Source organism: Puma concolor, chromosome D3, assembly GCF_028749965.1.
Source record: "Puma concolor isolate L17-30 chromosome D3, mPumCon1.1.hap2, whole genome shotgun sequence".
In the NCBI taxonomy this organism is placed as follows: domain Eukaryota; kingdom Metazoa; phylum Chordata; class Mammalia; order Carnivora; family Felidae; genus Puma; species Puma concolor.
Window position 1 is genome coordinate 10,741,173 of NC_141678.1, and position 15,241 is coordinate 10,756,413.

At 60.5% G+C, this 15,241-nt stretch overlaps 1 protein-coding gene across 1 annotated transcript in view; it reads left to right on the forward strand.

The window, feature by feature from the left end:
* The window catches only part of DTX1 (deltex E3 ubiquitin ligase 1), a 33,778-nt gene that overhangs the window by 6,104 nt on the left and 12,433 nt on the right, over positions 1 to 15,241 (forward strand). Inside the window, exon 2 of the mRNA XM_086681747.1 lies at positions 10,431 to 11,109. Coding sequence (XP_086537873.1) covers positions 10,431 to 11,109 — 679 coding nt within the window. The remainder of the gene's footprint in view (positions 1 to 10,430; positions 11,110 to 15,241) is intronic.

A 15,241-nucleotide genomic window follows, 5' to 3' on the forward strand; every position in this document is an offset into this window, starting at 1 on the left:
GGTTACATGCTTCATAGGAGAGGTGCGGGTTGCCTTGGGCCAGTGACGCGGGCAGCGTGTGCCTGGGGGCTCTGAGAGCGAGGAGGACTTCCTCGAGGAGGAGTCCTCCAAGAGTCTGTATTGTTTGAGGAGCACTTCCAGGTGGAGGGAGCTGCATCAGGAAGGTCCTGGAGGAAGCCTCAGGCCTGGGGGGAGGAGGGAGGCTGTGCTGGAAGAGGGGGAGGGGTAAAGGAGGCCTCTTGGGTCCCACTGGGCATCGCCAGGCAGCCAGCTGCTGCCCTTTAGCGGGCGGGCCCCAGGGGACCCAGAGCCATGCTGAAGGACCAGCCTCGTTAATCATGGGCCCTTGGAGGCCAGAGCTGAAGCCTGCTGGGGCTGGGGCGGGGAGGGTGGCTGATGCAAGCATATCCTTGCAGTCCATCGGGCTCCCTCCACCCAGCCAGGGGGCGTCACCCCATTTTACACACAGCAAAGCTGAGGCTCAGAGGGTGGGGAGCCTCCTGCCAGAGCTCGGAAGAGACGGAGGGACATTCAGATCCAGGCCTGCAGCGCCCACCCCATGCGAGGCCCGGCGGCCCTAGCACCTTGGACAGCGCCACCAGCGCCTTGCCCAGGCCTGTGGGGGGTTGTCCCCGGGATCCTGGGTGGGATCCCGCTCACAGCCGGCCCCCTTCTGTCTCTTCTCCTGTCCCCTGCTCCTCCTTCACCCCTCTCCATCCTTCCCTGCTTTCTCCCAACCCCCCAGCCTCCTCTTTCCAAGGGAGCTGTGGAGTCTAACCCAGAGGTGAGGGAGGTGATGAGCGCTGTGGCGGGGGAGGGGATGAGACCGATTGGCGCTGTTCTATTACCAGTAAGGTGGGGCGGGGCTTTGATAAAGCCCTCAGGGAGGGTAACGGTGGCCGTCCTGGGCCCTGGGGAGGGGAGGGGGTGGGGATGACAGGGGCTCCGTTGGCCGTGATGGAGGGTGGGAAGAAGCTGATAAACGGTGACGGGGGAGGCATGGGAGTTCTAGTGGGGAGGTGATAGAACACGCGATTGGAAGGTAATAAGGAAGGGTCAGGGTGGGGAGGTGATGGGGTAGGACTGGTCACAGCAGCGGTGCCCGCTCAGGCCGTGGACGGTGGGGTCCCTAGTTCCCCTCCCCAGGGTGGAGTTCTCAGGGTGTGGAGCGTGCCCGGGGCCCTCCCAGCCTCCCCTCCCCCAACGTCTGTGTCTCCCAGGGCCTCCCCTCCCACTACTCCGGCATCACACCCCAGGTAGCCCCTCCCAGGACAGCCTCCAGCCCCACGCGGCCTCCTGATTGACACAGATACCCCCACCAGCCCCTGGCTGCCCCTGGCTGATGCCGGCTGAGGACGTGGGGCCCCAAACCTGGAACTGGCTGCCTCAGGGAGCCTTGCGGGTGAGGCCCCGGGCTCCAGGTTCCCTTCCCAGCAGCTCTCTGATGTTGGGAGCGGGGGTGGGGTGCAGGCTTGTGACTTTGGGTAAGCTGCACTTTCTCCCTGAGCCTCCCTTGCTCCTCTGGAATGTGGGCCCCGACACCAGTACCTATCACATGGGATTGCGGTCAGTATTAATTCCTTCATTCATGCAGTAGGAATGTCATGAGCACCTACTATGTGCCAGGCACTGTCCTAGGCCCTAAGGATGCAGCAGTAAACAGGACAGACAAACCCTCTTCCTCAAGGCCCTTCTCTGTCTGGTGTGACGCAGGAGGCCAGGCACCACGGAGGTCCCAGGATGTGGGGCTGTTCCTGACCTTGCGGCCCCAGGAGCTACCAGGCTGGGGGCTCAGTCTCCTCTGGATCCTTGGTGGCTGTGTCCTTGCTCTGCTCCCCTGGCCAAGCTCCTCTCCCTCTCTGGGCTCTGGAGTGGCTCCAGGCTGCCACCTCCACCTGCCCAGGCAGTAATAGCAGGCCGATGACGGGGTATGGGAGGGAGTCTGGCACCCGGCCCCGGAGCTGAGTGCCCTGAAATGCAGAACAAAGGACAAGGCAATCAAAGGAGGCAGCGCTGGCGGCCAGGACAGTCCTGCCAGCAGCTGCAGCACGGCCACCTCTTCTCCCGGTGACAGGCCTTTGTCCCCTCTGCCTCCAGCTGCAAGCAGGACACGCCAGAGGAAGCATACGGCTTACCTGGAACCACACCATTATGGGGCCCTCCTAGGCGCCTCTGTTCTAGGGAACGAAGGTTCATTCATGCCAACGCGTGAGTCACCCGGTACCGTGGAAGTAAGAGAAGGGTCTGGGCTCTGATTTCTAGGTGATATGGGCCAAGTCCCTGTCTCTCTCTGGGATCCAGTTCCCCCTTCTTGACAGTGGCTGAAAATTCCGATGCTTACAGAGTCCAGGCAGCTAGTAAAAGTGTGTGCAGTGGCTGGGAAGGCAAAGGTTTCCAACCGCTGTTCCCTAGTGCTTGGTACACAGTAGGTGTTCAATAAATACTACAAAGCATGAATGCGGTGACCGTGACTCAGTTTCTGCTAACGGTTGCCAAGGAGGCCAGTCCCTCTGGCCACATCTTTGGATATTTTGGGATGTTGTTTGAAACCCAGACTTGAGTGAGTCTACCCCAGTTTTCAAAGGCGGGTCATTTTTGTCTTTTTTTTTTTTTTTTTTCAATGTAAATAGCATGCCGACCACAACAAACACATCCACCACTAACTCGCAATCTTCAGGCTAGTCGTTTCTAGCATTCAGTTAGGTTCACTCGTGTGTATTTATTCGGTCCTCCCTTCCTTCCCTCAGCTAGCATTTTCCAAGGGCCTATGCGTGTGTTCCCGGCTATCAGGGGATGCTAAGGTGGCTGAAAGCCAGCCCAGCTTCTGAGAGGTGCCCAGGCTGGAGGGAACGCAGTCTCAATATTTCAGCGAGCTACGTGCTTTAATGGGGGTACTGCAGTTGCAAGGTGCCGTGGGAGCCCCAAGAAGGGTGTGATTCTCCCTCAGTATGGCAGGGAAGATCCCAGGAGGACAGTGCTTGCGCTGAACTGGCAAGGGGGAAATGGGCTGGGGGAATCGAAGGACATTCCAGACAGAGGAAATGGCACGTGCAAATACTCGGAGGCACAGCCACGCACAACATGTTCAGAAAAGAACTAGAAGTTGGGTGTGGCGAGAGCGTGAGACGGCACAGACAGCTTGTGATGGGTCAGAGATGAGCTGAAGAGCTTAGACTGATTCCTAAGGGCCCTAGGGAGCTATTGATGGGTACTGAGCAGAAGAGTGATGCGGTCGGACTTGAGTTTGGCTCTGGCTGCCACGTGAGAATGCGTTGCAGGGTGCAGAGGGCGCAAGCTGGGACACGGGGCAGAGGTTACTGCCGTAGTAACCTCTACGAGGTTAGGAAGGAGACGAGGAAGGAGAGCCTCAGAGCAGTCCGGTCAGTCCCCCGGGGCCACACAGCGGTCCGGGAGATGGGGACTGCTCCTTCCGTTCCCTGTCCCCTCGCTTCCCCGCATGCAGCTCTTGTTGCTGTATCAGGGGGTCTGAACACCAGTGTGCTAGAAGCCGGGTGACCGAGAGGCCCCGCACGCGGCCCATAACGCGGACACATCCAGCTGCCAGCAGCCTCTGGGACGAGGGCCTTTCGAAATCGATTCGCAGGCGGTAGCCTGAGTGCCACGCGGCCCCTCGGCCTTCCTCACCCCTCCCCTCTCCTCTCCATTGCCCTGGCCTGGCTGCCGGCCCACCCTGGGGAGCCTGGGCCAGCTTCAAACGTGCCGAAACCGCTAATGGGCCACGGCTGAGCCTGACGAGTCCCCTGGGAGAGTTTGAAGGGAAACAGAACACGGCGGGATTATCGATCACAGCGTGGGAGGGGAGGGGCGGGGCGCCCTGGGCCCCTGCCTGCCGGGGGTTCAAATCCCAGCCAGGCCTGTGCCCCAGCCACGCCTCCTCGTCTTCCCAGGGAGCCTGAGTCTCCCCATCTTCCAAGGGGGGGCTAATCGGAGCGCTCGAAGGCCCTAGGGCTGCCGTGGAGACGGGGCGTGCACGGAAACCGCCAGCACAGGAGCCGGATAAATCGGGCCGCCTGTAGCTGCTGTTCTTGCTGCTCCCTGTCAGAGGGAGTTGGCCAGCCGTGGGGACCGTCGGGGAGGGCCCAGGGAGAGGACCTCCATCCTGGAAGGTCAAACGGCAGGCTGGAGCCTCCTCCCCGTGCCGTGCCCAGCCTCCGTGCGTCAGTCTCCTCCTCTGGAAAATGGGCTGGTGGGAGCAGGGCAGTAAAGTCGGCAGCGATGGGAGTCAGGGTGCGGGTCTGGCTAGACCACTCGCTTGCATGGAATATCGGGCATGTTCCTAAACCACTGGGTGCCTCTGCTTCCTCACCCCTAACGCGGGGTAATAAAATGCCTACCCCATGGGGCCGTCATGAGGATTACCCAAGTTGACGTGAACCTGGGCCATGCGACTGTGTTCTCTGACTGGGTCCTAGGGGTGTTAGGATTACTTCTGGGTTGGTGGAGGGGTCAGTAAAGTCCCTCACTGGGGCCTGGCAGCCAGTGGGTGCTCAACTCAGGCTCAACCCGCTGCCCAACCCCTGATCTCAGGCCTCAGCCTGGGGCAGGACTCCCTCTGCCGGACAGGAAGTCCCATGGCTACCTCCCTCTCCCACCGAGCCCTCCTTCCCGTGGGGGTCTGGGTGCCCCCACCCTGAGATCACTTCCCTCCGGGAAGCCACCTCCACTCCCCCCGCCCCCGGCCCCCGCCCCAGGGAGGGGTTCCCTGCTGGGCCTTGGGGCTGGTCCAGTCCAGGGAGGAACCCTCTGGAGTCTGAGAGGCACGCAGGAGGGCATGGGGCCCTCCCTTCTCTCCACAGAGTCAGCTGCTTCTTAATGCCAAACGCTGGGTGCTGAGATGCCCACACGGCCCACCTCCAAGAAGGGGGTCAGATCAGTACCACGTTCTTGGGGCAGAAACCTCGCACAGCTAAAGACAGTGAGTGAAGCTGAGGTAAGGTAGTGAGTTCCCCATCGCGGGAGGTATCCTAGGCCGGGGCTGAGTTGAACCCCTGCAACCTGGTGCAACCTGGCCATTCTATTACTTCACGAATGGAACATCAGTCCCGGCCCTCCCCGGGTTTCACTGCTCTGGGCCTCCGTTGCCTCATCTGTAAAACAGGAATAATTCTGGTCCCTCCCTGGAAGGAGGGATAAAATGAGTTAGTGAAGGAAAGTGCTGGGCACGGCATCCGGCATACAGTGGGTGCTCAATAAATGCTAGCTCTGTCGTTCTGGCTGTCTCCACTCCCTGCTCTCCCCTGTCTCTTGTCTCCCCTGACTCTCCCTGACTGTCTCACTGTCTAGGTTTGGGGTTTTGTTTCTTTACGCCTCTCACCCTCGGCCTCCCTCTCTGCCCCCACCCCCACCCCCGGCTTCTCGCCACCTCAGCATTGCCCGTGTCGATCTTGATCTCCCTACGGCAGTCTCTCTGGGCATGTGTCTCTCTCTCTCTCTGTCTCTCTGTGTCTCTTTCCCCCTTGTCTCTCGCTCTGCTCTGTGTTTCCATCTCTTTCGTGGCCTCTGTCCCAGGCATGAGCTGCTTATGGGCCGCAGTGGCCGTGGCCGCCCCCACGCCCGGTCTCAGTGCGTTTAGCTCCCACAATCCCCCAGCTGACACTTGGCCAAGGCCCCTTTCCCCTCAGTTCAGCTGGAACAAGACTGCAATTTTTCAACCAGACATTCTTTTTTTAATTTCTTTTTTTAATGTTTATTCATTTTTTTTGAGAGAGAGAGAGAGAGAGAGAGACAGAGCGTGAGCAGGGGAGGGGCAGAGAGAGAGGGAGACGCAGAATCCGAAGCAGGCTCCAGGCTCTGAGCCGTCAGCCCAGAGCCCGAAGCCGGGCTCAAACCCACGGATGCGAGATCATGACCTGAGCCGAAATCGGACGCTCAACCGACTGAGTCCCCCGGGCGCCCCTCAATCGAACATTCTTAAGAAACAAAGCGGAGTTTGGGGGACAGGTAACCAAAGCAGACACACAGAAACAGGCCTAGAAATGGTCCACGCTTGACACAGTTTCCTAAACTGCCACGGGGGCACAGACCCTCGTGGCCGGCACAGCTGGGTGCCCTGGAGACCCAAGAGGGGAGCGGTCTGCTCGAGAAGGCCCCGCTATGCCTCCAGGCCCCCGGTTTCCCAGGCTGAAGAACCTCGGGCCCCATCTTAGACCCGTGGTTCTGGCCAAAAATCTAGGCCAAAGCCGCTGGGCAGGAGAAGCGCTCCGGCTCCCTTGGAAATCTGAAGATCGCGGCCCAGACGGGTCACTGGGGAACCAGCCGGCCCCCCTCGGCCTGGTCCGCGGCCAGCCGGAGCCCGAGGTGGACGGGTGGGCGGGCGGGCTGCAGCGGGTGCCGCAGGGTGCAGGGCCCGGCGGGGAGGACAGCAGCTGCCCTAATTACTCCCGCTCTCCAGGTTCCAATCTCGTTTGAAAAGGACTCCAGGGACGCAGCCTTTAATAACTACCAGTAAACAGGCGGGAAAATCGATACCTTGTAAATAGAGCCCTGGAGAGAGGGACGCCTGGGCTGGCTGGTCCTGACCTGCTGGGAGGGCCCGTCGGAGTCCTTTGTTGCAGAGCTGGCCGACACTGGCCTCTGGAACCCTGTCCCCCCCCCGCCCCCACTTCCCCGGGGACCCCGGGTGCGCTTTGGCTCCTGAAGCCTCCGCTCCCCCTCCATTAAAACCAGCCTCTCTCCTCCTCTTTCCCTGACTCGTGCCAAGTAGGTTGCCTGTTTCTGTTGCAGACGCCTCCTTTGCACCGGGCTTTGTGCCTGGCGCTGGGAACACAGGCGTGGGTCCGACCTGGTTCTTGTCCTCCTGAGGGTCATCAACCGGCGAGGGAGATTAAGCACAAAAACGAATTAATGACAGCGCAAGGACAGGTGTGCGGTGTACAGCTGCATGTGCCAGTCGCAGCGGCAGAAACACAAAAGCGCTTCCGGGAGGAGGTAGACGCATGGAGGGTTTTGTTGGATGAATAGGAGTTCACCGAGGGAACAAGGGCCGGGAGAGGGGGAATGGGGGTAACGTGTGATGTAATAATAACAGCCGTCTCGGTTAACGTTCGCCGAGCACTTACTGTGGCCGAGCACTCTGCTGAGCCCCTATGACAGGCATTGTCTTGTTCTGTCCTACGGTAATTCTTTGGCGCATGTATTAATACGCCCATTTCACAGATGAGGACACTGAGGCTATGTGTGGAGCCAGGATCTGCAAAGGCCTGTGAGACTTCTGAGTTGTTTCTCTCAACCACTTAATTCTACACCTCCCACCTCTGCCCCTACCCTGCCCCGCTCAAGTCACGACGCACAGGGGTGGTTAAATAAAGCAAGTTCCCATCCTTTCCTTTACCATCCCAGGGGCTACAGCGCGGTGCCTCAACCCTCCCAGGAGGCTAACGGTGGTGCCTCAGGCCCATCAGACCCAAAGATCATCTGTCGTGAGCCCTCAATCAGGAGCAGAGCAGGAGCAGGATCCGGAAAGGTTTCCTACAACCCCTCTCAGGCCTGTCCTAGAGGAACACCATTGTCCGGGGAAAAAAATCAATATGCACGCGCTCGATTAAGAAGATAAATCAGGCATCAGAATGAGGCAGCCCGAGAGGCCCTGGGGGGGAGGTTTTCCTATGATTGGCTTGACCAATACAGGCGTCCAGGGACATCACCCTCACGTCAATGCCTACAACTCTGTGCCTCGATTTCCCCAGCTCTCAGGGTCTGACCGGGCAGGGGTAGTCCATAGCCCTTGGGTTCTGATAGAGGATCCCTCGGACAGCTCAGGAGAGGGAAGCCTGAACAAGGCAGGGGGACGTGGGGGTCCTCAGGAAGGTCCACGGGGGATCCCCACCCATCTGGTTGTAGATCCCCGGGCCAGGCACCTTGGAATTGCGCCCGTTAACGGTGGAAATGCCCTCCATGTTGTGAGGGCCTACTGCCCGCCAGGCTCAGTGCTCGCCAGGGATACAGCAGTGAGCAAAGCAGTCGACTAAGATCCCTGACCTCTTGGGCTGACAGCCTAGTGGGAAGAGACAAGGAAAAAAGAAAGTATGCAGATTAACCTATCATATCAGGCAGTGCCGAGCACTAGGAAGAAAAAGAAAGCAACACGACGTGTTCGAAAGGTGGTCTGGGAAAGCCTTCCTGAAGAGGTGACATCCGAGCAGAGACCTGAAAGGAAGGAAACTGTGAGAACATCTGGGACGCACCGAGTCAGATTCCAGGTGGACGGAACAGCAGACACAAAGCCCCGGGGCCGGATAGCGCTCGGGGCCCTGGGGGAATGACAAGGAGGCCAGGGTAGCTGGAGTGGAGTGAGAGAGAGGGAGGTGGTGGGTGATACGTCAGAGAGGAAGACGGGACGTCGTGGCCTCACGGGGCTTGGTAGGAGCTTTGTAGACAACGTGGGACTTTGCGGGTCATGGCGATGACTTTGGCTTTTACTCCAAGCGAGGGGGGGAGCCCTGAGAGGATTTTGAGCAGGAGAGAGATGTAATCCGATTTGCACTGAACAAGATCCCGCTGGCTGCCATGTGGGGGAACAGACTGCAGATGGCAAAGGGAGAAGCAGAGACCAGTGGTGAGTCTGCTGCACCAGTCAGGCAGGAGAGACCCAACGGTCTAGACCTGGTAGAATCAAAGCAGGGGGGAGAGGTGGCCGGGTGTGGGGTGTGTCTGAAGGCGGAGGAGGTGACTGGCTTTCCTGGATGTGAGGTGCGAGATAAGTCAGGGATGAGTCCGCGTTCGGGGGCGGCCGGGAGCACAGAGCTGTCGGCAGCTGCCAGGAGGAGCACTTCGTGGGGAGCAGATGCAGGGCGGGGAGAGATCAGAGCCCCGCTCCAGCAGAGCTGAGTCTGAGATGCCTGTTGGACCGCCTCAGGAAGGGGCCAAGGAATCAGCTGGGCTTTGCTGGTGCCCATTTTGGAGATGAGAAAGCCGAAGCCAGGGCTGTTGAGTCACCTGGCCACAGTCACAGAGCTGGCAAGCTGGGCAGCTGGGCCTTGAAATGAAGTCTGTCTGCCTCCCGGCCCTGGAGCCCAACCCAGACCCTGGGCTCTGTGGCTGTTCTCGCCGAATCCTCCCTGCAGCTCTGTGTGAGGGGGCGGGTGGGTCATGGGTTAGCGGCACCTTCGTTTTCGAGATGGGGCCCCCCCGGGACATAGGGAGGCTGAAGGGACCTGCCCACGGTTGAGGAGCAGTCGAGCGCACAGCCTTCCCACAGGTGTGCCAAGTGAACCCAGCAAAACGGTCCCTCCACTGTAGTCCCGAGGCGCAGAGCAGGCTAAAGCCTCTGAGAAGTCCTGCAGCCCGGACCTTGCCTTCTCTCTGTTTCACGCGGGGTCCCGTGGAGCCTGGCTCTCGGGGATCGCCTAGAGCTTTGGGAGACATGAAGCAGTGACTAGGAGCAAAACCTCAGTGCCCTCCTTTTTAAAATGGGGGCACCAATGCTCACCTGGCTGGGGTTATCACGTGGGTATGTGCGTTCTGAATGAGCACTCAGTGTGGAGCCCTCGAAAGCGCACTGGGCCAATGCGCGTTAAGGGAAGGCACAAATGAACAAACAGATAAGTGGAAAACAAAAGGATCGGTGGGCGAAGGGATGGACAGATGCAGGAATTAGCAAAAGGCGTGGAGGAATGCAAGGGGGAGTAACCAACCCCCAAACGGATCGGTGTCTGGACCAGTGAATGCGCTCATGCGTCCGGCAGATATCTGCCGAGGACCTACTGTGCGCAGGCACTGAGGATACAGCAGGGAGTAAAACCGAGTCCCTGCCTTGGTGACATTCTAGCGAGAGGAGACAGAAGACAAGATAAATAGGTAAAATATAACTTATGCCAGATGGAGAAAGCCAAGCGGGGATGGAGAGAGAGAAAAGGAAGGATGTGGAGGGGTGGCACGTTTTTAAATAGGGTGGCGGTAAATGAGGGGATGACTGAATGCTTGAATTACATTACCGAGTGAGGAAAAAAAAAAAAAAATATATCAATGAGGAGCATCCGGGATGGCTGCAGGCATGGGAGAAGGATCTAAGAAGGAGTGAGTGAACGAGCCCAGGATAGGAGTGCAGGAACTAAGGCATGAATGAATGAAGGAGCCAATGGAAGAATGATTGAGGAGAGGAATTAGCGCTGGCATTCAAGCACCCATGAGGGGGTTGGGTGAAGGCAGTCTGGGATGGGTGAGCTCGCGGAGGCGGGGGGGGGGGGGGGGGGCCTGGCACGCCCCCCACTGGCCCGAACAGTCCCCACCCCACCCCACCCCCACCCCCTGGCCCTTCCCGTCCCGTCCCGTCCCGGGGCAGCGGGGTGCCTGCCCGTCCCCGTCCCGTCGCGCCCGCCCCGGCCCGGCCCCCCGCTGTGCGGCCCCCCGGGGTGGGGGTGGGGGGAGGGCCCCCCCCCCCGCTCTAACCCCCCTCCCCCTTGTGAGCGCAGGCACCATGCGGCCGGTGCGGCGCAACTTCTACGACCCGTCGTCCGCGCCGGGCAAGGGCATCGTGTGGGAGTGGGAGAACGACGGCGGCGCGTGGACGGCCTACGACATGGACATCTGCATCACCATCCAGAACGCCTACGAGAAGCAGCACCCGTGGCTCGACCTCTCGTCGCTCGGCTTCTGCTACCTCATCTACTTCAACAGCATGTCGCAGATGAACCGCCAGACGCGCCGGCGCCGGCGCCTGCGCCGCCGCCTGGACCTGGCCTACCCGCTCACCGTGGGCTCCATCCCCAAGTCGCAGTCGTGGCCCGTGGGCGCCAGCTCGGGCCAGCCCTGTTCGTGCCAGCAGTGCCTGCTGGTCAACAGCACGCGCGCCGCCTCCAACGCCATCCTGGCCTCGCAGCGCCGCAAGGCGCCCCCCGCGGCCCCGCCGCCGCCGCCGCCGCCTCCCGGAGGGCCGCCCGGCGCGCTCGCCGTGCGCCCCAGCGCCACCTTCGCGGGCGCCGCGCTCTGGGCCGAGCCCGCGCAGCCCCCCGGGGCGTCCCCGCGGAGCCCGAGCGCCCCCGGCGGCGGCGGCGGCGGCGGCGGCGCGCCCACCCCGGGGCAGAACAACCTCAACCGGCCCGGGCCCCAGCGCGCCACCGGCGTGAGCGCACGCGCCTCCATCCCGCCCGGGTAAGACGGGCCCCGGGCGCAGGGTGGCTGCCCTCCGGGGCTCGGAGCGCACGGTCACAGTCCTTAGAACAGTCGTAAGCGATTTCTAGCGTCTAGTGAATAATTCGCTTGGTGCCAGGCAGTGATTAAAGCACCTTAGCGCGTTCCCGCTGGTGTACGTCCACGCGCAGGGGCGCTGCGTACGAGGTAGGTACCGCCATCAGCCCCGATTCGCAGCCGAGGAAACCGAAGCGCAGGGAGGGTTCGTAACTAACCCCCCCCCCCCCCCCCCCCCCAGTTCACGAGCCCTGGGGCTGCAGCGGCAATAGCGGTGTGTGTTCCTTGTGCATCGCTTGCTAACCTGTCTGCCTCGCCTCGTCTGTTACCCCCAGACGAGTCCACCAGGCCCGTGTTGCAGCTGGGGAGGCTGAGGCTGGGAGCGGTCTGCTCCCTTCTGACGGTCCCCCAGCTGGAGAGCGGGGCGTGGAATTCAGAGCCGGAGGATTCCAGAGTCTGTGTTGTGTTGTCTTGGAGTTTTTAGAGGGTTTCAGCCCCTCCCCTAGACTAGGCCCATCTCGCGCCGAGGCCCCAGCAAACACTAGCCACTGGCTCAGAATATCTTCCCCATAGGCCGCGCCTGAAATGGCACCGTTAACTTTGGGCGAATGTGGTGTTTCGCAGCTCAGGAGAGGCCCAGGTGACCCGGGGCGGTGGCGGCAGGGGGGTGGCGGATCTGGGAGAAGTCAGGGGCACCAGAGCCAGCCTCTCTGCTCTTGTTTCAGCCAGAGCAACCCTTTTAGGAATCTGCTGGCTTTCCCAGCAGGATTTCACTGAGGAAAGGAACCCCCATCATACCAAATATGGAAACCCTCCGGGGAAGGCAGCCCAGGCCCCCAGACCCAGCGGGTCAGCTCCCGGCCCCCCGGAGCCCCGTCTCCATCAGCCTGAGAGAGTGGGGATGAGAAGGAAGAGTAAAGACCAGACCAGAAGACCAGGTTGGGGTGTGGGTCGTGGTGCCCCAGACGTGCCAGCTCTGCTTAGATCCCTGTGGGGTGGCCCAGGCAAGACCAGCCAAGGTCGGATCTGGACACGACCTTTGAGGTCACCACATCCGGGCTTCCTTTTTCACCAGGGGAAACTGAGGCCTGGAGAAGGGAAGAGACCCCAAAGCTGGCTGCCTTGTCCGCCTTCTGTCCCTTTGAAAGTGACTGCTCACGTTCAGACCCCCTGTCAGCCCCTTCCGAGTTGTGAGGTCTGGGGCGTGCCCTTCACGGAGACTCAGCCTCCCCATCTGGCAAACGCGAACGGAATCTCCACTGCGTGGGGACACCGTGTACCTGGACACAGCGCCTGCTCATCGCAGTGGTGCGGCAATGGCAGTTAGGACCCTGGTCATCCAGGGAGAGGGTCGGTGCGGGGGTCAGAGGAGCCGAGAATGCCTCCTGATTCTTCAGGCCGACTGCAGCCGCGGCCGCCTGCCTCCCTGCCCCCTCCGCTCGGGTCATGCCTCTGGGGGGAGGGCGTGAGCCATGGGGACAGGCAGAGGGACACCCTGTGCAGCCCCAGCCTCAGGCAGGCCCGGTGCCAACAGGGAGGAGCCCCGAGGAGGTCAAGAAGTCCTCTTGGGGAGGCATTGCAGGGGGGACTCACCCACCAGGGGTCGTGGGACTGGAGCGTTCCATGTGGCTCTGTTATGAGAAGGGAGGGGCAGGACCAGGAAGGTTCAGGGACCTCTGCAGCAAGAATTTGAGAACCTTCTCTTGGGGGCTGTATTGTCATAACCCAGTAGTGGGTTATGAAATCGAAAGGCTGTAACCAGAATTTTCTTGCGATGGGATGGAATGGAATGGGATAGGATAGGATAGGATAAAAAGAAAAGAAAAGAAAAGAAAATACTGGCACGTGTCCTACACAGTGACCATAAGAACTGTTCCGGGAACCCTGTGCAACTCTCCTACACGTGTTCAGCGGGTTTCCAGGTGAAGTGAACATCTTAGCCGCTGATGAAATTCGTACCATCCACGGTTCCAGAGCAGGCTGGGAATCGCTCAGCTTTTATGGCCCGATATTATTTCTCCAAATATGTACTGAGGGTGTGTGTTCACAGAACTGAGCAAGACACATGGGGCCCAGACTGGTGGGGAGACAGGCATATGCAGCAAGCAGATAAATGAGTAAATGAACACAGTGGCTGGAGAGAGAGGGAAGTGCCGGGGAGATAGCGGGACAGGGCGGTAGGGTGGCGAGGGAACGGGGAGGGGGGGGTCAGGGAAGACCCCTCTGAGGAGGGAGCCAGATCCGAGGAAGGCTATTCCAGGTAGAGGGAACAGCATAGGCGATTTCAGCGGGGCTTGGAGAACATGGCACATGCCGGGGAGGGCTGGAGGTCCGAGGGGCGGGTCAGAAGGAGCAGGACATCTCAGGCAGATGCAGGTGCAAAGGAGTGGAGGTGGGAATGAATCCAGCAGGTTCTGGAGACCATAAAAGGATGGGGGTTTCCTGCTGGAACAGTAGGGGGTGAGATGTTTCCCAAGTGGGGGGGGGTGTACAGAGCCAGATTGTGGGGGCCTTGGGGGAGCCCGGGCTTGGTGCTGCCTAAGTGGGGAGCTATAGAGTGTGCTTGAGCTCAAGAGGGCTGTGGGGACAAGAAGAATTTCTCCCTGGGGGTGTTGTGCTGATCATTAAACGTGTCCTCCGGTCTCCCCAGCCACGCGCCCCCCTCCTCCTCCCCCTGGGAATGGTCGTTACCCTCTCTGAGAACAGACATTGGCTGAGAAAGGGGGGGGTGTGTGCGAACTGTCGAGGGGTTTCTCATCTGTCCCCAGCCACACAGACCCTGCCCAGCCAGACAAGCCTGTGTCAAGGCCCCCAGGCCTCCTCTCCAAGGAACCCCAGCTAAAAATGGGGTCTCTGAGGAGCCAGGCAGCCAGCTCCACCACCCCCCCCAGCCCCGCCCTGGTCCCCCACACCCCAGAGCCCTCACGGCCCTCTGCACGATCCCTCTGCCTCTGGGTTTATGTGTACGGTTTCTCTTTGTGAGGACACCAGTCCTTGGTTAGGGTCCACCCTAACGTTGGACCTCGTTCTTGTCCCCTCTCCAAGGACCCCGTCTCCAAAGTGTCTGAGGGCCTGGGGGGGGCATCAACATAGATGTTCTAGGAGGGCACGGTTCAACTGGTACAGTGTTTCTGTAGCTCCCTGTGTCTCTGCGTCCATCTGTCTGTCGTTCCTTCTCCCTGCCTTTCTTGTTCCTCTCCGCTCTCTCCTCTGCACATCTGTCTGTCCCTCAGGACTGAGACGAACCCAGAGTCTAGTCCTTTCCCGGTTGGGTGACCTTGGGGGCATGGCTTCCCTCCCCTAGCCTCAGTTTTCCCATCTGACAAATGGAGTTAAAACTGCCACCCCTCATGCGTGCTGGCTGGCTCCGGAGGGCCCGTGACACGCAAAGCTTTAAAGGCGCCCACCCCGTAGGATCATTTCACACCCGCATCTCAGCCCTGGGTGGGGAACAGGGCAAGAGGCCCAGAGAGGGGCACCGACTTGCCCAGTGGGGCCAGAGTGTCCCTCTGGCCTGGGTATTTTTCCACTGCCCCTGTGACGGGGCGGGGAGCCAGCTGGCAGCCTGGGCCTGGGGGACACGCAGGGGTGGGGACGATCCGCCCTGTCTCCTGAGAGGGCAGCATCCAGCACTTTGGAACACAGCTGTGGGGCAGACTCAGAGTTTCCACCCCACGTGGTGGAGGGGAGAGGGGACAGCTGCAGGCCTGTTTCCATTTACTGGGCACTTGCTTTGTCCCAGGCCTCATTTCTCGCCTTTGACACACAGGCATTGCCTGTCTTAATGCCCACAGAAACCCAACCTGGCAAGTCCGATTTCCCCCGTTCTTCGGGTGAGGAAACGAGGCTCCAAAAGGCTGACACTCGCTCCGGGTCCCCCAGTCAGGACTGTGATTCAAAACCCCCAGTTGGCCAGGGTATCGGGGTGCCTGACCCCTCCCTGTCTGTCCACCCCAGAATTCCTGCCAGGGCCCCAGAGACCCGGTCCGGATTCCACAGGGTGTCGGGGAACCCCGGGGTTCAGACGGGCCCGGCTTCGACACCTCCTCTCCCTGTGGGACCCCAGGGGGACTCGCTGTCCCCTCTGGTCCTCAAG